At 40.4% G+C, this 26,810-nt stretch overlaps 1 protein-coding gene across 3 annotated transcripts in view; it reads left to right on the top strand.

Moving 5' to 3' along the window:
• Acyp2 (acylphosphatase 2) overlaps window positions 1–26,810 on the top strand; it is a 204,761-nt gene that overhangs the window by 89,375 nt on the left and 88,576 nt on the right. The window contains exon 4 of one of the 3 annotated variants that reach the window (XM_029558615.1): window positions 6,708–7,418. The exons of the other annotated variants lie outside the window; for them this stretch is intronic. Coding sequence (XP_029414475.1) covers window positions 6,708–6,936 — 229 coding nt within the window. The 3' untranslated portion in view covers window positions 6,937–7,418. Of the gene's footprint in view, window positions 1–6,707; window positions 7,419–26,810 lie in introns of those variants that run through there. 3 annotated transcript variants of the gene reach the window in all.

Here is a 26,810-nt window from a genome sequence, read left to right as displayed (position 1 = left end):
TCTCTTAGAGAACCTGGCTGTTGTTGCCTCCTGTTTTTGCCACAGCAATTATGCCCATCCGCTGCTTCTGTCAATATTTCTTGTCTGTTTCCCTCCAGAATCTAAGCTACATAAGAACTGATCTCTCTCCTGACTTGTTCAATGGTAGGTCCCCTTCATCCAGAGAGGGGTTAGAAGCTTCTCTTGCAGGAATCACTCAGAATTCACTCAGACATAACAGGCATTTATTAGCCAAACATTGATTAGCAAGTGGCCAAAACAGTTCATTGGGTCGTCAGTGGGCCCAGCTCTGTTCTTTGGTGCTCTTCCATTCACTGCTGGGCTCCATTTGCTGCTGCACCAAACTACCTAAGACCAGGTAATTTAAAGAGTTGAATTCATTTTCTCATGGTATTGGATGCTGTGAAGTGTGAGGCAGGCTCTGAGGCTTGCTGTCTGTTTCCAAGGTGGTATTTGTTGCTGTGTCCTCTGGAGGACAGGGTAGAGAGAGTCACTGCGTCCTCACAGGGCAGAAAGTAGAAGGGCAAGAGCACTGAATGCCGCAGTCTCTTCTGTAGGACCTTAATCACATGTGTGAGGGAGGAGCCTAATACTTTTTAAAGTATTTGTTTGCTTGTTTATTTTTTTAAGATAGAGTCTTCCTATAGTCCCACCTGGACCCTGGAACTCACTATTCCAGGCTGGCCTCAACCTCACAGAGATCCTCCTGCTTCTGCTTCCTATAACTTTTAAAATATGATGTTAGCTGAACCCTCTGGACTTTGTTTCTTTTAAAAAAATTTTATTATCTATTTTTTATTTAATGTTTTGCTCATATGTATGTGTACCTAGGTGTGCAGTACCTGCAGAGGTCAGAAGAGGGTGTCATATTCTCTGGAACTGGAGTTACAGATGGTTGTTAGCTACCATGTGGGTGCTGGGAACTGAACCTGGGTCCTCTGAAAGAGCAGGAAGTGCTCTTAACCACTGAGCCGTCTCTCCAGTACCTGGACATTGTTTCTTGCTAGCAGGTTACCTGACCATCCCAAGCATTGAAAGTTAATCTGACATATACTTAATAGCAAACTGACTAAACTGAAGTATCACAACACACTGTAATAATGGCCATGCTCTCACCTCATTGCTTTCTGTAGAAGTGGACCTAAGGGCACCAAGCTTCCCTGATTTATATGATTTCTTTACATTTCACTGACCATAAAAACTTCATAGAGGCTATGTCTTTACTACATTTACTATATATCTATATCAATATCTATCTATCATCTATCTATCTATGATCCATCTATCTGTGTTAGTGGGAATTATAAGAGAATGTTTGTTTTTCTGTGTCTACTAGCAGTGCACAGATTAGCAAACAAAATCACAAAAACAACTAAAATTTTCTCCCACCTTTTTTTTTTTCACTGTACATTTATTGATGGTTAATCCATGTTGTGGTAGGGATACTTGTTGTCTCCTAATGTTCAACTCTTCCCTTCTTTCTGTACTAATAGAAGCCATGAATTTAAACCATGTACATTGATATGGCCTCAATGTTTGTGTCTCCAAAGTCCATGGGTCGATCTGATCGCCAATGTGTTGGTATTAAGAGGTAGGTCATTTGGGAAGTCATGAGATCAGGACTACTGGGGCACTGATCTCTTACTAAAGGCTTGAAGGAATAGGCCTGTTGTGACTTCCCTCACCTCCTGATCCTGGGGGCTGAGCCAGGGCCTTGGGCATACTAGGCAAGTAGTTTACCACTGAGCTACATCCCTGCCCTCTGCTGAGGCCTTCATCTTAGAAAATACGCCTAGTCAAAAGACTGTATCCTCAGCCCCTATAAAGTTTCTATGGCCAATAGAATATGGGAAAAATGAATGTAGTGTTTAGGCTGTATTCAAGGGCATGCTATCTGTTGTCTTCCCATTTCCTGCTGGGATGTGCATGGGGACACGGGAACTGGAGCAGCCATTTGAACCTCAAGATGGAAGCCATACATTGAGGGTGGCATAACAACCAGATGGAAGGACCAAGTGTCCCTGATGATTGGTGAGCTCTCACGCCTGCTGAGGACTGCTGTTGAAAATTTCATAGGATAGAGAAATAAGCTCCAGTTTGTTTAAAGCACTACTTAAGTCTGTGTCACGATGCCTGAATTGCTCTGTATTCTGACTAATATAATACTTGTTTTAGAACTTTTGGAATAACAAAAAATTATATATTAAAAATAGAGACAATGACTCATCCAGACTCAGACATTGTTAACTGCCATGGTAGTGGAATTTGTGGTGTGCCCCCTAGATTATTCAGTTAATGACATACTTAGTTGTGCAGGTTTGGAGTGTTGGCTGTTAATGGCTCTATCTAGGCATTACCTTTGTTCTCATGGAAGCAACCAGCTTCCAATAGTCAGTGTGAAGGGATTACCAAAACTCCTTCTTGTCTCCATTTGGGACCACTGTAAAGGGCCTCCCTAGCTCCTCAACAGTGCACAGGAACTGCTCAGGCCTATGCTGTAGCTGCATTACGGTTTATCCTCTCCTTCTGCCAACCCTCCTTCCCTCTTCATCCACTGTCTGGTACCCAAGGACATGCCACAACAAGCCCTCTGCATTCAAATTTCAAACTCTTTGCCGTGGAACTTGACCTGTGCCCTGAATATATTTACAACTTTGGAATTTTAATAATGCTTTCCACTAAATATTATTCAAGGCGTTCTCTAATTGCCTCTCTGGATCCACACTTCCCTTTCCTCCCCAGCTCTTCTCTAGGAGGCTGACCTCTGTAGATTAAATCAGTAAATTCCTTTGCCCTCTGCCTACTGGTGGGATTTTGCCCGTGGAAATCACTGATAGGAGATCAGATGGTGGGAGAATAGAAAGACAACAGGGGTATTTGTTTCCTTGTTCCTTCCTGTAGGCTGTAGAGGCATCATTCTACCAAGTCCATAGCTCCTGAAACGGGGCTCTACAGCCAGGGGTGTATTTCCCTCAGGAAAAAACCCTTTCAGGGCTAGGAGCAGTAACGAGTTCTCATTGTCATTAGCCCTGGGATGCTCCACCATCTTTTCCTCTCCTTTGTACTTGCCTACACCTTTGTTATTTTTGAGACACGATCTTACTTTGTAGCCCTGGCTGTCCTGACACTCACTTTGTAGCCCTGGAACTCACTTTGTAGCCTAGGCTGGCCTTAACTCACAGAGCCCCACCTGCCTCTGCCTGTGAATGAATGCTGGGATTAAAGGAGTGTGCCATCATATCTGGCTTCTTACCTATACTTTTGCAAATAGTTACTCTTTTCAATCACTTGTGTTGAGTGTACCATCTGTTTCCTTGCAGAACTGTGACTGATATAAAGGTGGACAGAAAGAGCCCTGTACTTTGTAAGAATTCTTTAAAATATGATGTATATGACTATGAACAATTCTGACTTGTAGAATTTAGAATTCACCTGTATTTTGTGAACTAGTTCCCCCTCTCCCTCTGTTTTTTTTTGAGACAGAGCCTCACTGTATAGCCAGGGTAGCCTCAAACTCTTAACTCTAACCCTCTTGTCTTAGCCTCCCGAATGCTATGATTACAGGTCTGTACCACCACACCTCATTCTATTATTGAAGTATATATAATGTGGGTTGTTGTTTTGTTTGTTTTGTTTTGGTTTGGTTTGGTTTGGTTTTGAGACAGCGTCTCCCTCTAGTCACAGCTGGCCTGGAACTCCCTATGTAGGCCTCAGTGTCACAGAGATCTGCTTGCTTCTGCCTCCGAGTGTGGGATTAAAGGCACATGTTACCATTCCCAGAATGCATAAATGTGAATAAAGCAAGGCTGCCCCCTAAACCTACCCCTTTAAAGTCCTTAGTTCTAGGCTCTTAAGACATCTGTATTAACAGGTGTAAGCACACTTTTTATTTAATGCGAATCTAACATCTTTTATGTTTTCTGGGTAAGGCTTTGTTTGGATGCTGTATCATGAACTTGGTGACTCTTTCATATTTCTGTATTTTTGATGTTTTAGAAAAAAATAGAAAGCATTTAGTGGAAAGTTTTTGTAAGAGTGAACAGTTGGATTACAGTGCCTCTTCCATAAGAATAGCACCACAACTAAAAATGTTTGAGAGTGGGTCTTTAAGGAAACAAGAAACTAAGTAACCATGAACTTTTAAGTTCTTCATTACTTTGTAGTCCTTTGGAAAATCTTACCTTAATATGTGTGGGCCAGTATAACAAAGTACGATAGACTGGGTGGTTTGTAAACAGTAGAAATTTATTTTTCACAATTCTAGAAGCTAAAAATCCCCAAGATCAAGGTTCTAGCAGATGTAGAGTCTGGTAAGGGACCCTCTTTCCTGTCCATGGACAACTGTCTTCTTGTTGGGTTTTCATGTAATGGAAGGGGTCCTGGAGTTCCCTGTGACCTATTTTATAAGGCCATTAATCCCATTCTTGAGGGCCCTGCCTTCTTGTCTTAATCATATCCCCAAAGATCTCATTTCCAAATACCCTTAACTGGATACTAGCAAATTTGATTGGGTGGGGGCACAACAGAGATGTGGACATGGACAGGACAAGCATTTAGACAGTAGCAGTAGCAGATCTCTTTATTAGGTTAACCTTCCTTTAGTATTACAAAAAGGACTTGAGTAGATTAAGTCCATTCATTCATTCATTCATTCATTCATTCATTCATTCTATTCAATAGATACTTGAAAACCTCCTGTGTGCAGAGTACCAGGATATGGCTGTAGAAAACTGAAAAAAAAATTAGTACTCTCATAGCAATGGTGTCTCTCAAAGGAGACAGGTAATTAACAAGTGAATAACTAGAAAGGTGATTATGAATTGTGACAAGCCCTAGAAGAAAATAAATAGGTTGATGAAAGAGAGCAAATGCAGCAGGCACAGATGGGACTGTAGAGATAGACAGGAACTTCATTTTCTTTTTTTTTACTTAAAAAATTTTATTTATTATTTTTATTTTATGTGTATGCATGTATTACCTGCATGTAGGTAAGTGCACCTGTGTCGTGCAATGCCAGCAGAGGTTAGAAGATGCTGTCAGATCCCCAGGGACTGGAGTTACGGACAGTTGTTAGCTGCCATGTGGGTGCTGGGATTCGAACCCAGGTCTTCTGCAAGAACAACCAGTGTTCTTAACTGCTGAGCCATCACTCCAGCCCCCTAGGAACTTTGTTTTCTATGTTCTAGAAGGTAGCATGCTTAAATGGGGTAAGAGAGGGCTAGATTTGAAGTTTACCTTTATGACCTATGCAAGTTCCCTAACCTCTCAAATACTGTAACAAGCTAAAAAGATAAAAGAGACAATAAGAACATAATAATAACTTTGTATCGATAATAGTTATAGAATTAACTTGAGAAAATCCTAGCATTATAAGCATTGTTTTCTGCCAGGCACCAAATAAACAGTAATTCCCTGCTAATCTTTCTTAAAGTTATGTACAATTTGAATTCTATAATAGCCATTCCCTAGTAACCTGATTTCAGGGAAGTGCTCTATGCATCTTCCAATCAATTAATTCATCAAATATTTATTGAGCACTTACCACATGTCAGTCTCTGGTGATAAAAGGGTAAATAAAATATGTAATTTACTTACTGATCTTATTTGGCTGTGACTCACAAAGTCAACTTTCACCAGTGGCTCTCCTGAACAGTAGTGATAATTTTTCACTCTATTAATATGATGTTAAACTTTTCTTAGAATTGTGAAATAAGATTTTTTTCTTTGGTTTGTTTCCCCCACCTGTATTAGTTATTTTGCTGTTGCTTTAATAAAACACTATGACCAAGAGGACTTATAGAAGGAAGGGTTTATTTGAGCTTATGGTTCCAGAGGACTAAGTCCATATGGCAGGGAGGCATGATGGCAGAAGTGGCTGGAGCAGAAAGAGGAGGGATCACATCTTCAAGCAGGCACAGGAAGCAGAGAGCAACTGGAAATCCAGCAAGCTTAAGAACTCTCAAAGCTGCACCCCCAGTGACAGACTTCCTTCAGCAAGGCCACACCTTCTAAAGCCTCCCCAAACAGCATCAGCAGCTGGGGACAAAATGTCCAAATACTTGAAGCCTATGGGGGATGTTCTCATTCAAACCACCACGCCCTCTATGGTTTATAAAATTTATTTATTTTAATTTTTCTATTTTTAGAAAAAGTTTTGCTATTTAATTCGCACAGGCCTCAGATTTGCTGTGTGGCCCAGACTGGCCTCATACCACAGAGATCTTCCTGCCTTAGCCTCCCTAGTTTCTGAGATTGCAGACATATGCCATCATGCCTGACTGTGAAATAAAATCAACATGCAAAAATATATAAAACATTGTAATTCTTAAAATCTCATATCATTCTCTTACAAAACTCAAAATGTTTGTTTATGTGTTCACTATAAACTCTTTAATTAAAACATTTTTCTTTGACAATAATACATGTATATAATGTCTTCTCATCATATTCACCTCCATTACCTTCTCTTTGCTTACTGTAAGCTTCTATCATTCCCTTAATTATAAAAACCACAAAAACTTAAGATAAAATTCCCAACCAGCATATATTGTCTGGACAGTCCCAGTTTACTTCTATATTATCTCATCCTTAGAGGAACACAGCAGAGATTTAGTCATACAAAGTCATCACTGGCAGCGACCCTGAATTCGATCAGTTTAACAAAGTGAAAGTTTCTGTCTTGATTTTTTTCTTGGATTATTGTTTAGAGTCTACATGGCAACATCCACATTGGTACCCGTCCAGGTTCACCAGATCTTGCTTGGAAGACCTGGTCATAGAGCTTTGGAAAGACCTTGCATAGAAATAATAAAGAATATCAACATGGTACCTGATGATGAACTGCTAAAGGAAAAGCCAACTCAGGTTCAGAACAAGATGGATGCCTGCCAACACCACCATTTAGCAGTGATTGGAGACGCAAGTGCAATAAAATAATATTATAAATCACAAGATAGGATTATCGTTGCTGGTATTCTAGCATCTACCCAGAAGGCTCACAAAAACTAACTAAAAACCATTAGAAGAAATAAGAGTTCCTCAATAAATTAAATATGTACAGTTCAGTAGCTGCCTTAGGTTCAGTGCAGTAGGTTTAATTTTAACTCCCCATAGCAGTGCCTGCATACCTGAGTAGGTGTGAAATGCTGCTCATCTAGTCATGGCCCCAGATTGCCCTGTACCATGACTGGTCTGATGAAAATAATGCAGCCCAGGTCCAGGACTAATAAGAAACTCTAGTAGAATGAAACCTGCTTTTTACTGTGGTTACTGGGCTTGGATGGATTGAACAGTCAGCAACTATCCCACACTGACATCATTTGTCTTTAGATATTAGCATAAATGAGGCTACCGTGTTACCCAGGGCCAGGCACTTCCCTAACAACTATAGTCTCTGTAAGTGTATTAAAGGAGGCTCACAAACCTTACATTTAATTTTTCTTATGACACTTTCATGTAGCCCAAGTTGCCCTTGAACTCATTATGTACTCAAAGATGACCTTGAGTTCCTGATGCTTCTGCTTCTGCCTCCCAAGTGCTAGGATTATATAGGTATGCACTATTATGCCTGGTATGCTGGTTAATTTTTTTTTTTTTTTTGGTCTTTTTGAGACAGGGTCTCCTTGTAGTCCCCGTTGTCCTGGAACTCACTATGGAGACCAGGCTGGCTTGAACTCACAGAGATCTGTCTGCCTCTGCTTCCTGAGTGCTGGGATTAAAGACATGTGGTTAATATTTTTTTTTTAAAAATTTATTATTTTTATTTTGTGCGTGTGTATTGCCTGCATGTGTGTAAATACACCCGTGTCATGTGGTGCCCGTGGCACCAGAAGAGGGCATTGGATTCCCTTGGAACTGGAGTTACAGATGGTTGTTAGCTACCATGTGGGTGCTAGGAGTTGAACCCAGGTCCTCTGTAAGAACAGCCAGTGCTCCTAACCACTGAGCCATCTCTCCTGCCCCCTGCTGATTAGTTTTTGAATTTGACACAAACTGGAGCTACCTGGGAAGAGGGAACCTCAGCTGAGGAATTTCCTCCATAAATTGGCCTGTGGTCATGTCTGTGAGGCATGTACTTAATTGCTAATTGATATAGGAGTGCCCAGTGCACTGTGGATTTTTCTCCCTGGGCAGGTACCAGTTAAGCTTCAGTTGTCAACTCGCCAAACCTAGGAAGAGGGATTCTCAATTGAGGAATTGCTTCCATCAGAATTGCCTTTGGCCATGTCTGTGAGGCATTTTCTCAATTGCTGAATGATATGGGAAGGCCTGGCCCTCTGTGGGTGGTGCCATCCCTGGGCAGGTAGGTCTGGGCTATGTAAGAGAAGTAGCTGAGCAAAGCCAGTAGGCAGCATTCCTCCATGGTCTGTGCTTCAGTTCCTGCCTCCAGGTTCCCGTCTTGCCTTGAGTTCCTGCCATGGCTTCCCTTGATGATGGACTGTAAGCTGTAAGCCAAATAAAACCTTTCCTCCCCAAGTTGGTTTTGGACAGTGTTTTATCACAATAATAGAAAGTAACTAGGACAGTAACTGAACAAGCTCAGGGAAGGAAACCAGTAAGCAGTGTTCCTTCATGGTCTCTGCTTCAGTTCCTGCCTCCAGGTTCCTGCTCTGATTTCCCTTAGTGATAGATTGTACTGTACGCTGAAATAAACCTTTTCTTCTCCAAGTTGTTTTGGTCATGTATTTATTGACAGCTACAGAAAAGAAAACTAAAACACCTGGAAAATATTGACTTCTAAATGAAACTAATCAACTGTTAAATGAAATATGTCCTATAGCCCTGCCTTCACAGATAAGGCTTCCATGACAAAAAAACTGAAATGTAGATGGAAATTATGGTTTCCACGTGACTGTAAGCTTGGAAAACAAAACTGTTGACGTAACTGCGCATGTCTGGGTATTGTGGCCATGTCAGCATTTTTGGATGAGTGACTGTAAAAGAATGGAGTCGTAATCTAGTCTATAAAAAATTTTCCCTTTCTTCCCTCTTAGTAAAATCACCAATTTTATTATGACTTAATTTTTGTTGACAATAATAAACTAGAATGTTTTAAAATGTGCCAGGCTTGCATTTTTAATCCTAGCACTTGAGAGGTAGAGGCAGGCGGACCTCTGTGAGCTCAAGGCCAGCATGGTCTACGTAGCAAGTGCCAGGCCAGCCAGGGCTACATAGTGAGACCTTGTCTCAAAAAAGAATAAATAAAATAAAATGTTTACAATGTATTCAAAATGTGACCTGTTTGAACGTATCTTCATTGAAAATACAAATTAAAGCAGCTGCAAAAATTTGAAAGTTTAAATGCTCTAATATGGTTTCAAAAATATCTGTTTATCCTTTAGGACATTTGAAATGATTTATTAATGGTCAAAAATAAACTGAAAATTATGATTAATAAATGTAAAAACTTTATATAAAATTATTTAAAGCTTGAACACTTGATTAATCTGTTGATAATTTAGTCTTATATTGTAATCTTATTATCTTCCCATGAAAAGAAAACTGTTCTTAGTTGCAATGCTAAATGATCTCTGGTTTCCAGTGTAAAGACTTGATATCACACACAGGGCTACAGAAATGGCTCAGTGCTTATGAGCACTGGCTGCTTTGCAGAAGACCTGGGTTCAATTCCCAGCACCCACATGGCAGCTCAAAAGTATCTGTAACTCCAGTTTCAGGGGGATCTGATGCCCTCTTCTGCTTCCGCAGGTATCTATACACACATGGTGCACATACATACACAGAGGCACTCACACATACACATTAAATAGAAATAAATGAATCCTAAAAAAAAAAAAAAGATTTGATGTCACACTCTGAGAATTTCAGTTGCATCTCTGATTTACAAATTTTCAAAATGAGTTATTTCTCTAAAACTACACATTGGAAACCAACGAGAAAGGACTGCTTGTCTCCAAGGTCACAGTAGTACAGTGTTTAGAAACCATTTTTTTTTTTTGAACACACAGAGCAAGGGGTATGGACAGATACTTTCTAGGGGTCTGAATAGTGTCAGTTATGAGAAGTGGTCAGCACTAGGACTTGTATTTGTTGATTGTGGGCAAGTGAAAATCTTGCGTACAGTAGCATTCTTTAATAAATTAACTTCTATGTGTGTTTGTATAGAAAATATTCCAGAAAATAATATCAGAATGTGCGAAGAAAAGCCCTTACCGAAATATGTGTTGAAAATGCAGAATGAACAAACGGGAAGAGGCACTATATCTTTGGATGAAAAGACTCAGTATTACTGAGTGTATTAGTTACTTTTTCTTGTTGCTGTGATAAAACACCATAACCAAGGGAACTTATAGAAGGGTTTATTTGAGCTTACGATTCTAAAGGGGTTGGAGTCTGTCATGGCGGGGAGGCAAGGGGATGGCTGGAGCAGAACACCAAGCACTCACATCATCAAGCAGACACAGGAAACAGAGAGTGACTGGAAATCCAGCAAGACTTAAGAACTCTCAAAGCCTGCCCCCAGTGACATGCTTCCTCTGGCATGGCCACACTTCCTAAAACCTCCCAAAACAGCGCCACCAACTGGGGATAAAATGTCCAAATACCTGGAGCCTTTGGGGGACACTCATTCAAACCACCACACAGAGATATAAATGCATTTCAAATAAATGCATTTGAGGGGTATCTGCCATCTAAAAATTGTGATTGTCACCCAACATTTATTCTCTGCTGGAATGGATGCTACTGTGGGTGGCCTTGAGGAATCAATCCTTCTAAGACTTGTTCTCTTAATCTTGTCCTTAGTTGTGACTTAAAAAGAATGGGTTCACTAGTGGCTTCTAGTCTTTTCCTAGGGCTAAAAGAGGATGCAGCAGTCCAGGTTGCTTCCCAACTATCCTGTATCTGTAAGGTTAAACCTAACAAGTGGAGGGTAGAGCTAGAAGATGTACGGATACATAGGTTATTCATGACATCCACAGACCATCAAGAGCAGCCTGAAGCCGGGATTCATTTTATTGTTTAAGCATCTTACCTGAAGATCATTTTTTCTTTGTGACTTTTTATTTTATTTTTACAAAATTTTGAGACAGCATCTCACTGTGTAGTCCTAACTGGCCTGGAACTTGCTATGTAGATCAGGCTGGCCTAGAACTCACAGAAATCTACCTACTTCTGCTTCCCCAGTGCTGGGATTAAAGGTATGAGCCACCAGGCCTGGCCTGCCACTGTATTATTTTTGATATAGGGTCTCCCATTGAGTCTTGACCTCATCAATTGGCTATAGTGGCTAACCAGTGCCCCCTGGGAACCTCCTAATCCAGGGATTACTGGTGATCACTACCACACTGGCTTTTTACAAGGGAGCCAGGAATCCAAATGCAGATTCTCATGCTGGTACAACGAGCATCTTACCTACTGAGCCAGCTCATGGTGGAACTTCCCATTAGTGTTCAATCATCAAGAAGTAGTTAAATCTATAACATCAATTTAATAAAATATTATTCATCAATTCTTTTTTAAAACCATGCAACCAAGTAATGTTTTTGAGATACTATACCATCAGAAGAACAGAACAAAGGGATTTTGCTTTTAAAAGGTCACAAATGGCCAAAGCATAGAGAGTAAGAGTCTGAAGATTGTAGGTCCTTGGACAGGACTCCTATATTAAAATCTACTACCCAGGGCTCAGGGACCATTGTGGAAGAGGGGGGCAGAAAGATTGTAAAAGCCAGGGAAGAGGTGCATGACCATACCAACCTAGAGTCCTACAGGCTCCTGGGACCCTTCTCATAGGAACCTACAGCAATGGTGTCAGCATGCACAAGACCCATCCAAAATCAAGTAGACAAAAACAACACAGAACTGTGGAAATGGGCAGCAGGCCCCAATCTTAGTCAAAGGACTATTGGTAGCCAATTACTGCTGGGTGAGGAAGAGCTGATCTTTTTAGAGGGAGGGACTCTAGATAGGCTGACTAGACCTCAATGGATGAACTTGCACTGAGGGACGTCTGGGGTCACTAACTTGACTCTATAGGCCTTAACACAAATGACAGAATGTGAGGGGGCTCTTGGAAGGGTGCCAGTGGGGAAGGGAATATAAAGATGATTAAGATGTTCCGTATGAAACACACAAAAATTCAATTAAAAATTTACAAAAGAAGGTTTCAGATCAGGGCAGGTGTGATGGCACATGCCTTTAATCCCAGCAGATCAAAGTAGCAGAGGTGGGAGCAGAGGGAGGCAAAGACAGAGGCAGGCAGATCTTTAAGAGATCAGATTGAGGCTAGCCTGGTCTACATAGTGAGTTCTAGGCCAGCTGGGGCTGAAGGGGGACTTTGTCTTAAAATGACAAAAACACAAAACAAAAAGTTTCAGATTAGATTTTTTTTTTTTTAAAAATGACAGAATCTCATGTATCCAAGGCTGGCCTTGAACTTCTGATCATTCTGCTTTCACCTCCCAAGTGTTGAGATGACAGTGATGTGCCACTATGTCTAGGTTATGTAGCATTGGGGGTCTAACCCAGGGCTTCACTAATGTAGGCGAGCACTCTATCCCCTGAATTGCCCCCAACCCCTGCCATATTTTCTTGATGTCAGCCATTCCAACTATATTGTTCTAGTTTGCCTTCAATTGCTGTGACCAACTTGGGAAGGAAAGGATTTAAGCTTGTATCTCCCTGGTCATAGTTCATCACTGAGGGAGCCCAATGTAGGAATTCAGGGCAGGAAGCTGGAGGCAGGAACTGAAGCACAGGCCATGGAGGAATGCTGCTTATTGGCTTGCTCCTCTGGCCAGTGCTTAACCTGCTTTGTTATACAACATAGCACCACCTGCCCAGAAGTGGCACCGCCCACAGTGGGCTGGCCCACATGCCACAGAATGTTTAGCAGCACCCACTAGATGCCATCACAGCTCCCAGGGTGGGCACCCACGTTATCTCCGCACACTTCCCCCTAGGTGCAGGGGTCATGATCTCTGCCAGTTGAGAACAGTTGTGCTAAATAACAACCCCATCTTATTCCAAATCTCTCTTAGTGTGTCACTGTCAACCATTACTGTTGCTTGCTGTTGACATTATGAGCAAAGTTGTATTGGGTGAATTGTTACTGTTTGTTAGATCCCATGCTAAGAACACTGTGTGTTACTTCATTTCATCTTCATGCCACAGCTGTGTTAGTGGAAGGTACTGACAATATTATCTGACATCACCTCTATTTTGTAGACAAGGAAAGTGAGGCTTAGAGGTCTAAGAGCAGAACCCTCGATAGTCTCAGGAGTGGGCAGTTTGTGGGAGGTGGGCCCAGGCAACAGGGTGCTACAGGTAAATCAAAGGAGTGGATGTTGGGCTGAGAGCCGGTTACCAAAAATCTCATATGTGCTGACCTCTGAGCATCTTACTGTGACTTCCTGAACCTACTTCTCCAGAGCAGGGAGGGAGAAGGTGGAGAACTTGTCCTCTGACTCCCATTAGATGCCCCAGGGGCACTGACTGCCATGCACCTGTCACTGATGAAAGTGGTGAGCCACAGCCCTAATGGGACACCTATATCACACCCTTTCAAAGCTCCCAAGGCTCAGGAATCATTTTGGAAGGGGAGGGGGAGATTTTAACAGCCAGAGATGGTGGAGATGGTGGGTGGCTTACAAGGAAACCATGTTTTCCAGACACAAGAGGGCAGTTGCACATACGAACCCAAAGCACTTGTGACAGCATACACAAGACTTGCACAAGCCCAAGCCAGACAAAAACCCAGCATGAAGTGGGGAGGTCCCAGCTGAGGATCTGTTGGCAATTGATAGCTGGTGTGTGTGTGTGTGTGTGTGTGTGTGTGTGTGTGTGTGTGTGTGCGTGTGTGTGTATGAGAGAGAGAGAGAGAGGGAGGGGGAGAGAGAGAGAGAGAGAGAGAGAGAGAGAGAGAGAGAGACTTCTTTAAGGATGTAACTCAGGGTAACTTGACCAGGCTCTGGGGAATGGACCCACACCCAAGTGCTTTTGGGGAACACAAATTATACTCTATAGACCTTTAAAAAAATAGAGGGCATGAAGTTGGGGGAATTCTCAAAGAAGCACTAAAAATATGAAGAAAAGAAAGTGGCAAACCAAAGATTTGCCTTTTGTTGAACTTAGAGTCTTGAGAGGGAAACAGTAATAAATTAATAAACAACAGAGTATCGGAGAAGCAGTGAAAGGAAAACCTTGGTGGACCGCATTAGGTAAGGTGGTCAAAGATGGCCTCCCAAGAGGGTGAACTATGAGCTGACCCAAGATGAATTAGCCATGCAGAGATCTGAAGTAAAGCATTCTAAGCTAAGGCCCTGGGGCAGGATTATGTTTCTTGGAGGACCTATCAGAAAGCTTGTGAGAAGGGAGAGGTGTGGTAGGGGATTTCAGTGGAAGGTGGCACAGGCCAGTCAAGTCTTGGGTAGTAATTTTCGATTTTATTCTGGGCTCTGCTGCTTATTCTACTGGAGGCTTTTAAGCAGGGCCCAGGTAATCTACTTGTGGTTTAAAAGCGCTTTGACTGTTATGGAAAAAGAATTGATTTTAGGAAGAGAGGAAATCAGATCAGTCAGGAAGGAAGTTAGTAGATAGATTCAGGCAGGACCACCTACAGAATTTGTTGGGCCCAACACAAAATGAAAATCTCTTGTTCAAGAAGTGGGAAGATCATGTGTGAGGCCCTAGGTTCAGTCTATTACTAGGAAAGGGAACAAACAAAAGCAAAGAAAAAGAAAGTAAGAAAGAAACAAAACCCAAAAAAAGCATGTCACAGCCGACTGTGGGGGCACACACCTCTAATCCCAGCACTCCAGAGGCAGGGGCAGGTGGATCTCTGTGAGATCCAGGCCAACCAGGTCTACACAGTGAGTTCCAAGCCAGCTAGCCCTACAGGGAGAACCTGTCTCAAAAAGAAAAAAAAAAAAAATTCATGTCATTTCCTTCCCAAATCTTCCTGTCATGGGCTTTTTATTTGTTTCAATTTGTTGTTGTTATTCTAAATAAATATAATTGAAGTTTAAAATTATGGCGTTTACAATGCATCTTTATATTGTAGAATGTCAGGGGTTTTTTTGTTTTATTTTCATTTTGTTTGTATTTTTCTAGACAGTGTCTCACTATGTAGCCCCGACTGGCCCAGAACTTGATATGTAGACCAGGCTGGCCTTCATCTCATAGAGCTCCACTTGTTTCTGTCTCCCAAGTGCTGGGATTAAAGGCATGTGACTCCATGGCCAGCTGTGCAATGTCAGTTTTAAATGCAAATCTGAGGACCTTTAATTTTTATATGTGTAGCACAAGTTCTCTTAGGGTCCCCACCAGCAAGCTAGCACCAAACTCCTCCCCCGCGGCTAACTCTCCACAGCTCTTTCTCCATAGCTAACTCTCTGCAGCCAATTCTTCACAGCAGGCCCTGCCCCTTGGAGGAATAAGTGCCCCTCAGGACACACTCCACCTCTTCCTCCAGCTCTTACAATCTTTCCACCAATCTTCCACTAAGGTCCCTGAGCCTTGGAGGGGGTGACAGATGTAGGGAAATCTCTCTTATATCATGGCACGATAGTGACTTCTTGGGCCTCCCTATTATTCGTTTTCAAGCTGTGGCCACTGATCTATCTCAGTGGTGTTTCTTCTTCTATAAAGACAAATGGAAGGAAGTAGACACATCTAAACAAACATTACTGTAAATACAAATGCCTGGAGGATATCCCAGTAGGTGTACTATATTCATTAAACAGTATACTTGTAATGGCTTCCCCACTATGGCCTGTAGCCTTTCTCGACATAGGGGGTGGGCCTAGTCTACAGCACCAGATGTGTGTTCCACCCCTAGGAGTGGGCCTTATCCAATTAGAAACTTGTCAGTTGTATGTATGTTAGTTAAGCCATTATTGCACTTGCAGGCATTGCTTGTCATATCCATAGTGTGCAGCACGTGGGTCTATTGTTGAGTAGAATCATAGGGGATCCTTTCTTCTCCAGCCATCTGCATAGCGCCTTCTGGCACTATGCACGTTATCATCCAGTGGCATGGAGTTTTTTGGCTTAGTCTCAGCTCCATCCTTTCTTTTCCTCCCATGCTCACATCACGCAGTGTCTTTAGCAACATGGCCTTACCGACCTTTCTAGAGTATAGCCGACATTAGTGGCAATAGCCTTGGTGAATTTGAGGACCTCTAGGATCTCTCTCTGACCAACAACTCATAGGGGGGCAACCTAAAGAATCTTACATCTACAGCTGGCCTTTGTTTCTTCAGGTGTACTTGATATCTTTCAAATGTGTCACACATCTGTAAAACACACAAAGGTTAGCATCATATATTAAATCAGTCATAGACAAGGTCTAACACAGCATGGGAAAGTTTTATCCAGTCATATTAACTGTTTTCTCCATAGTCTCTGTTAGGTACCATAGCATGGGTATGAGGCATTAATTTGGTTAGTTCTTTACTATCTTTAGTTATCCCTTTGGAGTCATTTCACATTTGGGGGATTTTACATGGAGTCTCTTTGTATTCTTTTATCCTTGATACACTTACAGGTGTTGGCTCCAGTTGCCTGATCCTGCAGCGGACTAAGGAGGCAGTGGGGACAAGAGAAACCTCATGCTTCCTTAGGTTGGTTCCCTGAGTCAGGCAGGCCCTGGGTCTGCCTCCTGACTGTAGCCATATCTGTCATCTCTCCATTGATCATACCTAGCTGCTGGGGGAGGTCTTGGTGGGGAAAACTGCCTCCACCCCTAGTATAACCTTTATCAGGAAAGAAATGCACCTTATTCAATCTTTGGGGATCCTTAACCATCCCTGGGACAGTTTTTATCCTTTGAATGCCTTTTGAAAACTATTCTGGTTTTAAAGCCTTCCAGAAACTCCTTCGTATCGAATTTGGTTTTCTATCAATTTTTTTCTCTGGGAATTTGGGCTCGACATAAGTCTTGCCACATTTGTCTTCGAGTAACCCAAGTGCACCATTTCTTCTGTCTGGTGTTTTTTGTATCTCTTGTAGGGTGTTCTTTTACTCTACAGACATGTTTGACATGTTGGTCAGAGTCACTTAGATCTGATAAAGCCTCTCTCACTTTACAAAGATCCTGTCCTATTAAAGGACTTAGCAAAACCATTAAAGCTCCATACCGTTCTCGAGGTCTCGGCTGAATTAAGCTTTCCTTTATATCTCTGGTGAACACAGTCTTATCTGGCCCAGTGAACTGGACATCATATGTTGCTTTTTTCATACCTAGTTCTCTCAGTAATGCCTGTCCCTCCTTTATAGTCCTCCAGCCTCTGTTAACCATGGGAGTTTCCCTTGATGATGACCATGTATCTTTAATGCCTTGCACCAGCCATCCCATTAAGGATCACTCACCCTTGTATTGGCCTAGGTTGAACAGCCTATATCACAAGGACGGATGGGTGGTTTTATAAATCAGCTGTGAAGCTTCTGAAGGACTCAGACTATTGTTATTTGCTCCCATGTCCCACACCCCTCACAAGCCATGTGGTGAGGGGCTCTTTGCTTGCTTGCTTGTAAGTTTTTCCTAGTTTTAACAGTTCCAGTGTGGTTTTTCCTAGCTACAGTACTGCTAGCTTCCTTTCCTTTCTGTATCAAAGGTTGAATCTGAGGGACAGCCTTAGCCACTTTAATTTTTAGGTAGTTTCCTCTTTCATTATTATCTGTCTTTTTCCCAGAGTCTCTTTCCTGCTGTCTTCAAGTCTGTCCAGCCTATGCCGTGTTCTTTATGCTTCATAACGTGTCCAGAGTGCTGGTTTTGCTTTTTCCCTCATTATATCTGCCTGGCATTTGGTGAGCTCCTTTGATCTGAAAACTCGTTTTTTTCTTCACTGCAGAGTTTTGCTCTTTGATCATTGCTTCTGGCCTGTGCACTCTTTCTGGAAACACTAGAGTTTGCTTCTTGCGTCTGTCCTCCGTGCCTCTTCCGAGTTCACCAAGTGACTGACATTTCTGTGTAATTTTTGCTTAGCGATGGAGTGTTTTTTGCTTCATCTCTGCGTTCTAGTTTGGTTTTCAATACCAACCGCTCCTTTTACTTCCTTGGTTGGAATGTAAACTCTCGAGTTCGTATATCTTTTAGGCATCCCTTGGCCCCACAATTTTCAGATTAGTAGTTATTCTCTGAGTGTATCCCATCAATATTATCATTGCATTTCTATCCTTGCATGATATATTCTTACTTTAATCATCCAAGTCATTTTATATGTCTATGAGGTTTCCTTGCTTTCTTAGGTCAGGATATGTGCACATACACTGAAGCAGTTGTGCAGGTATGGTGGGTGAAATCTGATGGGCTGTGGTAGTTAGTGCCAATAAACTTATAGAAGATGAACTAAAATCTTGTGAGCTGGGCATAACCATGCACACTTGTAATCTCAGTATTCGAGAGATTGAGGCAGGAGGTTCATGACTTCAAAGCTAGCCTGGGCAACATAGTGAGCTCCAGACCAGCTTGAGATACACAGTGAGAGACCCTGTGTCAAAAAACTGTGAGAGCCATGTATGGTAGCACATGCCTTTAATCCCAGAACTCTGGAGATAGAGTCAGGCCTATCTGTGAGTTTGAGGCCAGCCTGGTCTACATAACAAGTTCCAGGTCAGTCAGGGCTTCATAGTGAGACCCTGTCTCAAACAACAAACAAAAACTGTAACAGATGCATGGACCTAGAGAGACCTGGTCATAGGCATGAGGAACAAGCAGAGGGGCCAGTAAGAGAAAATGACTACGCAGCCACTCGTGGGCGATCTCTGTGAGTTCAAGGTCAATCTGGTGTACATAGTGAGTTCCAGGCAAGCCCAGTTGGGGCTGTCTCTGTGAGAGAGAAGAGGCTTCAGTTCTGTCAGGATGATTCTTTGCTGTTTTCTATTGTCCTTAATTTCCCATAAAACTTTTGCATTTCCTCCTATGTAACTTATACAAGTTTTCTGGCTCTCTTCTCACCTGCTCCTGTCACACACACCTTCCATTCCCTGCTTGAGGTGGCTGCTGTTGCTGAGGGGCTTTTAACTCTTCCACACAGGGCCCAGACCCTGGGGAATCCATCATCTCAATGTTCTTTGTAGAGTCACTGAGGTTTATCTGTCTAGGTATGTTCTTTTGAATAATTTCTAAGAAATATTTTTATTCCTTTATAAATCCCCTTTCCCAAAGTCTTCTATCCTCTGAAGTTTAACTCCCTTCTTAGAACCTTTAATCAGTACAGATTCACCAGAGTGTATCACATAATTGAATTGAGCATACTTGTCTGAGCTCATTTTGCATTTTTTATGTGATACAGGCTTTGGTTTAGTGTTAATATATGTTAGCAATTAAGAGTAATGTACTTATCAGACAAATTCCCTTTTAGAGTTATGTACTTCCTAGACATGCATGCATATATTCTCTTTTAATAATTAATTTTCTAATTTATGCTTACGGTTTAGTCAAAGGTCATCAACTGGCATTTGTTTGAGTTCAGCCTCAGCTGCTGTGTTCTCTTGGGAACTGTTGCATTGTTGAGTTGTTCTAATGTAAACTTGCTTCTTGAGGTAGAAGCATTGGAGACAAGCTTGCCTCTTATACCTGAAACTTCCCAAAGTTTTATTAACTTCTCAGCCTTTTTAAAGGTAGTTGGGATCTTGGGCTTGGTATATGCTTGTGATTTATTTGTTTGTAAATAGCTTTCTTTAGTAAATAAGTCACATGAATTAGATGACATCACATGTTGTTAACTTAGATCTGTTAGTTACTGTCACTGGACAGTCTTAGAACCTATTTTGAATTATTTTCTATCTAATTAAGCTTTTTTCTCTATTCTATATTTCTCAAATGCTCAATCCAAATCATGTTATTATATGTTTTTGTTTAATTATGTTGCTTGTTACTTTGCTAAAGGTATAATTAGTAAATGATATTTCTATTGATGTTGATTCAAAACTAATGAACTAAAAAGGCATTTCAAAAACAAGATAATGTCAATATTCTTTGGCAGACTTAAGACTCATTTTTTACAGATGATAGCCTTTATGCTAAGGGATATTAGCATTTTATAAGCATTTCATGTTTTTTGTTTGTTTGTTTGTTTTTTTTGAGGCTGACCTCCCTGTAACCCCAGCTGGCCGAGAACTTGCTTTGTAGACCAGGCTGGCCTCCATCTTATAGCTTGGCTCTGCCTCCCAAGTGTTGGGATTAAAGGCACGCACCACTGCACCCAGTTAGGTTTCATGGTTTTGATCTCTTCTTTTTTGTTGCTCTGATAGAGGTATGTCAACCCATTTTAACTTTAGTTCTACCTCATCCTATTTGTAATGTTTCCATCACTGTAAATCAAATTCACTTGCTTCAAAATGTAGTTTAGAAATGCAAACTAATATTCCCCTGTAGAGGGTGCAGTCTCCTTTAAATAATATGTGTAATTAAAAACGATAAACCATACAAGGAACATTAAAAACGCTCCGTGTTGTTTATTGTAGGATCTTTAAGTGATTGGATAAGTGGAATTTGATGGTAGCCAGTTTTTTCTCAAACTATAAGTTTATATAATTTTATGATAAAGATGATACTTTTTTTGAGACAGAATCTCATCAGTCGTCCAGGTTGATCTAGAACTTGTGATCCTTCTGCCTCCACTTTCCAAGTGCTAATTCTATGGGCATGTGACACTCTGCCCTGTTGAATAAATTTGTTTTTTGTCATAACTGTAGACATTATATTAATTGTTGTTCTCCAGAGAAGTAAAGCCAATCTATATATCTATATGTCTATATGTCTATTTAACTATTTCTCTTTCTCTCTCTCGCTATCTCTCTCTGTGTCTCCTTCTCCCCCTTTCTCTCTATATGTAGGTATGTGTGTGTGGAGGGAGAAATGTAAATATTTGTAGATAACTTATTTTTGGTAGATCCTTTTTTATTTTTATTTTTGTGTGTATGTATATGTGTACATTGTGCTGGTGTGTGTAGAGGTCAAAGGTTGGCATTACATGTCTTCTTCAATCACTGTCTACATTTTTTTTTCAACTAGACTGGCTAGTCAGGTTTTTATATGGGAGAGCTGGAGATCCAAACCCAGATCCTTAGGCTTACACAGTAAGCAGTTTACTCACTATCTCCTTAGTCCCAGGTTGTCCTTTTATGATGAAAAGAGATTTTAAGGAAGTGGCTACTTGGGTAATTGTGGGGGCCTTCAAATTGAAAGTTATCAGGCAAGTTGACAAGCTAGAAGTTCAGATAAGATTTGTTGTTGTAGTTTTGAATCTGAAGTTTTGAGTTTGAAGACTTTAATAAACTCAGTATAGATGCAGAACTCTTTGTCTCAGAAGCTTCGTCTTGCTTTTGAATTCTTCAGTTGATTGGATAAGCTTGCCTCACGTTATGGAGGCTAATTTGTTTTACTTGATGTCAGCAGATTTCAAATGTTAATCATGTCTAAAAAGTGCCTTTACAAGAAGACCTAGACTAGAGTTTGACTGCACAATTGAGCACCATAGTCTAGCCAAGTTGACATACAAAATTTACCATCACAGACATACACATTTTAAATTAATAATTAATTAATTTTATTTATTTATGTGAGCTTTTTATTTATTTATTTATTTATTTTTTGAGACAGGGTCACCCTGTAGCCCCAGCTGGCCTAGAACTCGCTATGTAGACCAGGATGGCCTCGACCTCACAGAGAACTGCCTGCCTCTGCCTCCCATGTGCTCGGACTAAAGGCATGTGCCACCGTGCCTGGCGTTGACATAGACATTTTTATAGCAGTGGCCAAATTAAAGCTAATAGTAACCAGGTTTTTTGCTAACTTCGATTCAATAGTTAATATGACTGGGCACTAATAAAAATGTCAATTTAGACCTTAGTACTCAGAAGTTTAATGAACAGGACATGATACATATGGCCTTATATTATAGACCATACTCTTATTAGTGTATATCTTTTCATAATATTTTGTGTAAATGGTGCTCTCCTTTGTTCTTTGAAACTTAGTTCCAAGTTCTTTGTGGGAATTCCACATTGGGCAATTTCATACACATAAAAATGTGGGTTAGAGACAGAAGGCTAATCAGTGGGCTATCCTGTGTGATTTCTGCAATCCTAAAATTGTTACAACAGAATGTTCTAGGACCTCACACAGATCCACAGTTATCTCTTGGATTGTTTTCCTCCTGTGGTTTCTGTCTGCCTCCAGCTCAGGGGAACTTCAAGCCTGCCTTCCTCTGACCCCCACGATCTACTAGGAGGTCTCAGACATCTCTAATATCTTTTTGTCTCCAAGTTATTGTTTTCTGTAATTCAATTCACATTTTAAAATCCTAGTCATGTTCTGGAGTTTGGTGTGGCTCTGCCTCTCCCTTCCCCTGTTCTGACCCTGTCACTAGCAATATAGTATCCTCAGCATTACATTTCTTATTTTCACTTTATGTGGCAATCTGTCATGTTTTTCTTTGTTAAGGTTATTATAGTTTGTTTCTTAAATTCTTAGAATGGTGAATGGTAGTTTATTGTGTGTGTTTCTTTTTAATAGTCACAGTTTGATCTCTACATGACTTCCATTAGTGTGGCATCATGTGACCCCCATGGTTGGGCAGGAAATTAGTTTTTGTCCAGAGTAACAGAATACAACAGAATGATTTTCTTAGGTCCAAAGCCTCCTTACTGCAGAAGCACAAATTGAAATAGTGGCCCAGTGATTGACTTAACTCATTAGACAGCCTACTGACAAGAAATTATGTTTAGACTTTGGAAGAAAGGTTTTCTTTTTCAGGGCTCAGAGTAGATCCCAGTTAAAAGGGAAAGCAAGCAGGAACACTATTACTTGCCTAGGGTGTTGAGCAATGTTCTATGCCATAAATCAGAATTTATGGGATTAGTTCTTTCTCAGATTGTGTCCTCACACTGCACTCTGTGATTGTGTGTATTTAAACATACACATTTATGGAAACAATTGCTAATAAAAGTTCATTGGTGTTTGCTTTGATTTCTCTTAAAGAATAATATTGAAGAAATGAGAAAAACTTTTTTTTTGCTGCTACTTAATTTTTTTTTTTGGCAAGCTCAGCTTTTTGAGCTGTTTGTTTTTGCAGATGTATTTCATCAGTTCTTAAGAATGAAGCTAGGAATGTTGCTGGCTCTTAGGTCTGTACCACCCAGAACCTGAGAAAAATGTGGCATTTGGGAGAAGTACAGAATCTTTGCATTTTTTGTGAGTTGTTAGGTTTAAAAATTTGGGGTAGTGCATTTTTAATATTTAAGTGATATTTAAGTATGTCCAGCAAAAGTAATACTGCCTTTCAGTGTACTGCTTAATTCTACATTGACTTTTGACATTTTGGGTTGATATATTCGTTGTTTTGTAGTTAATCATTCTACGGAAAAAGGATAAAGGTTGTTCATTTTTCATTTTCCCTGGAAAATTTGAATATACTGCTCATACCAAATTAGAATTGTTTCTTATTCAGAGTCTCCTCTAGTAATTAATCTTCCAGGAAGCTGACTCTTAATAATAATCAACTGTGACTTGTGGCTCTGACTAGTCAACAAGTAGACTTTGTATAGAGCATCTCTTAAATACTTAAAATAATTGTTTTGATACATTTTCTTTGAATCACACTAGAATAGCAGGAGTCGAAACAGTGCCCTGGCCTGGTTTATTCCTTCATCTGGCGAATACTCACATTGAGCCTCCCAGTTGTAGCAAGTGTTAGCCTTGGCTTGTCTCGTTAGAAGTTGTCAGCTTAGTTTGAGACAGAAATGAAAGGAATAGCTCTAGTGTGACTGGTCCAGAAGTGGCTCCTTTTCTGAGTGTGACCCCTCCAGTGCCTGGCCATCACTTTGGAGCTTTGAAGCTGGGAAACAAATCAGAGCAAAGGCATAGAGAATCTTACTTTGAAATCAAGAAGTGAAGTTCACCACAGCAAAGCGCCATGGAACTGTGTATTTTTATTGGTGGAGAAAAACGCGTGTGTGTGTGTGTGTGTGTGTGTGTGTGTGTACCACATATGTGCAAGTATGTGAAGAGGCCAGAAGAGCTCCTCAGATCCCCTGGAGCTGGAGTTACAAGTGGTTGTGAGCTGCCCAACATGGGTACTGGGAACCAAACTGGGTCCTCTGCAAGAACATCAGCTGTTAACCATGGAGCCATCGCTCCAACCCTACTGTGCTTCTTTTAAATCCTTAACAAAATGAATGTGTGCCATGTAGCAGTGTTCCCTAAATTGAGGATTTGAGGATTAAATCACACACTCTTGAATTAAAATAAAATCCCTGGATTTCTAATGTTGACTGAAGTTATTCATTTATTTATTTATCTGAGACAGGGTCTCACTGTGTGGTGCTGGCTGGCCTAGAACTTGCTATGTAGGCCAGGCTGACCTCAAACTCAAAGAGGTCCACCTGCCTCTGCCTCTCGAGTGCCAGGATTAAAGACATGCACCACCATTCCAAGCAGACTGAAGTTATTTTTATTATAGTATTATTTATATTGCTTATATTAGTATGTATAAATAAAACATAAATCTGAACAAAATGAAACTTTAAAAATTACAAATTAAATATAAATAAGATTACAAAGCCATCACAATTCAAAAGTAATTCAGCTCAAATCAGTGTTGATTTACTAGGATGGGTACTTTCCTGAAACAGTTGATGATTGGGCAATTATAGTGGAAGATGTTGCTAAGAATCTGTGTCTCTTCTGTTTCTGCACTTGGATTTTGATTATTAACCATCAAGTGCCAGTTTAGATGATACATCGTACAAAACAATATTTCTGTGTTTGACTTTGATTGGAAGTTAGGCTAACAAGGACTTTTTTTCAACAAAATTCTGCCCGTCTTGGAATAACATGTGAAGATGTGTCATATGGCAACTCTCTAAAACATCATCATTTGAAGGTAAAGTTAGCCTAATCAACAGCTTCATTAAGTCGGTATCATTAAACAAATGCATTCCTGCTAGGGTCAAGAAGAGAAAATTTCTCTTTTGCCTACTTATAGCCATGCTTCATTCCAATAAATGCAGTGTGGTTCAGACAAAGAGGATCTCGGACTCTCCCATTTTCCCTGTTTACTTTGACCACAGGGTCTTCCAGCTTTCCATGATGTTAGTTAACATAAACTCAATTGCGCTAATGCCTCCACATTTCCCCTACGGTATATATCCGCTCATGTGGTCATCTGAAAGGTACAGACTATCTTTGAATTTTTTAGCTTATCATACAAATGAAAACAAAAACATTAAAAAAAGTTTTATAAGGCAGGTGAAGACCTTTGATTATAAATCTTAGTTTGAGATATATTGCCACAGACCAGGGCTTCTTAAACTTTCCACTTGCGACCCCTTTTCATTCAAGAAATTTTTATGCAATCCCAGGTATGTAAGTACATAAATCAAATGTTTGCTAATAATAAATCACAAACTCAATTGAAAACAATTCTTTGATATATAATTCTATTATTTATTAAAGACAAAAGTATATTTGCATACTAATGCAACGGATGCACTTGTTTTACATAAAGAATTAAGTTCTTTCATTATTGTCTAGCAGTCTGACCTAAGTGCTCTTTTAAAATTTTTTATTTATTATTTATTATTTTATGTGTATGAGTGTATTACCTGCATATATTTAAGTGTACACATGTCATGAAATGCCCAAGGAGGTCAGAAGAGGGCATCGAATTTCATGGAACTGGAGTTACAGATGGTTGTTAGCTACCATGTGGGTGCTGGGAACCAAACCTATGTCTTCTCCAAGAGCAGCCAGTGTTCCTAATCCCTGATCCATCTCTACAGTCCTCAAATTTGTACATTTTAAATTGAGAAAGTAAAATTTTGTAATTTAAGTTTTCTATTTGTGTTTAAATGTTTTAAGGGATTCGTCCTCTGTTATTGTACAGTGTAGAAAACTGTAGGAAAAAGTTCGAAGTACTTGGAGGAAAAAGTACTTCAATTTCCTTTCCATCTTTTTTTTAGACATCTCTCTAAGCCACATAGCTTTGTGGAGAGGCAAAGCTCATTAGAGTAATCTGTGATATTTTCCTGCCTCTGCCTCTTCAACATATCCTACTGGAACATGCCACCTCAACCAGCTAGCTCTGATATTTTTATGAACACACCAGTTCATGCTTTTTAGTACTTTTCCATGCTTTTTTATTTTATGGTTACTGTTAATATAAAAATTATGGCAGCCGGGCTGGAGAGATGGCTCAGCTATTTTATCTTTCTCAGCTACAATTTTCTCATTTGTAAAGGGAATAAGGAAATGAATATACCTGTATTACCTGCTTGTGTTAGTAAAAATGGAATAAATAATAAACTCATTATTATAGTGAGATCATGTAGTGAATATTGAAAGGGTTGCATAAAATACAACATAAATTACATGACATACCAATATTGTTATTGCTGCCATAATTTTTTAAACTTTGAAAAAAATTTATGTGTATGCATGTATTGCCTACATGTAGGTAAGTGCACCCATGTTGTGCAGTGCCCACGGAGGTCAGAAGAGGCTGTTGGATCCCCTGGGACTGGAGTTACGGACAGTTGTTAGCTGTCATGTCGGTGCTGGGATTCGAACCTGGGTCTTCTTCAAGAACAGCCAGTGTTCATAACCACTGAGCCATCTCTCCAGCCCAGCTGCCATAATTTCTTTGTAGCCAAAGCTGGCCTTGAACCTCCTGCTTCTCCCTTCCAAGAACTTGGATTACAGGTCGTGCCACAGTGCTCGGCTATAGTGCCCTCTTTATAATACAATTTTCAAGATTCATTTTTTCCATCCTCATTGGGTAATAGTGTAGGAAACAATCAGTGCTTGAAAATTCAAATAGAGCAAATCTGTGTGCTTTGTGATT

Source organism: Nannospalax galili, unplaced genomic scaffold, assembly GCF_000622305.1.
Source record: "Nannospalax galili isolate Female #2095 unplaced genomic scaffold, S.galili_v1.0 scaffold286, whole genome shotgun sequence".
Lineage (NCBI taxonomy): Eukaryota > Metazoa > Chordata > Mammalia > Rodentia > Spalacidae > Nannospalax > Nannospalax galili.
Note: the sequence above shows the minus strand (reverse complement) of the source record. Positions and strands in the feature narration are given on the sequence as shown.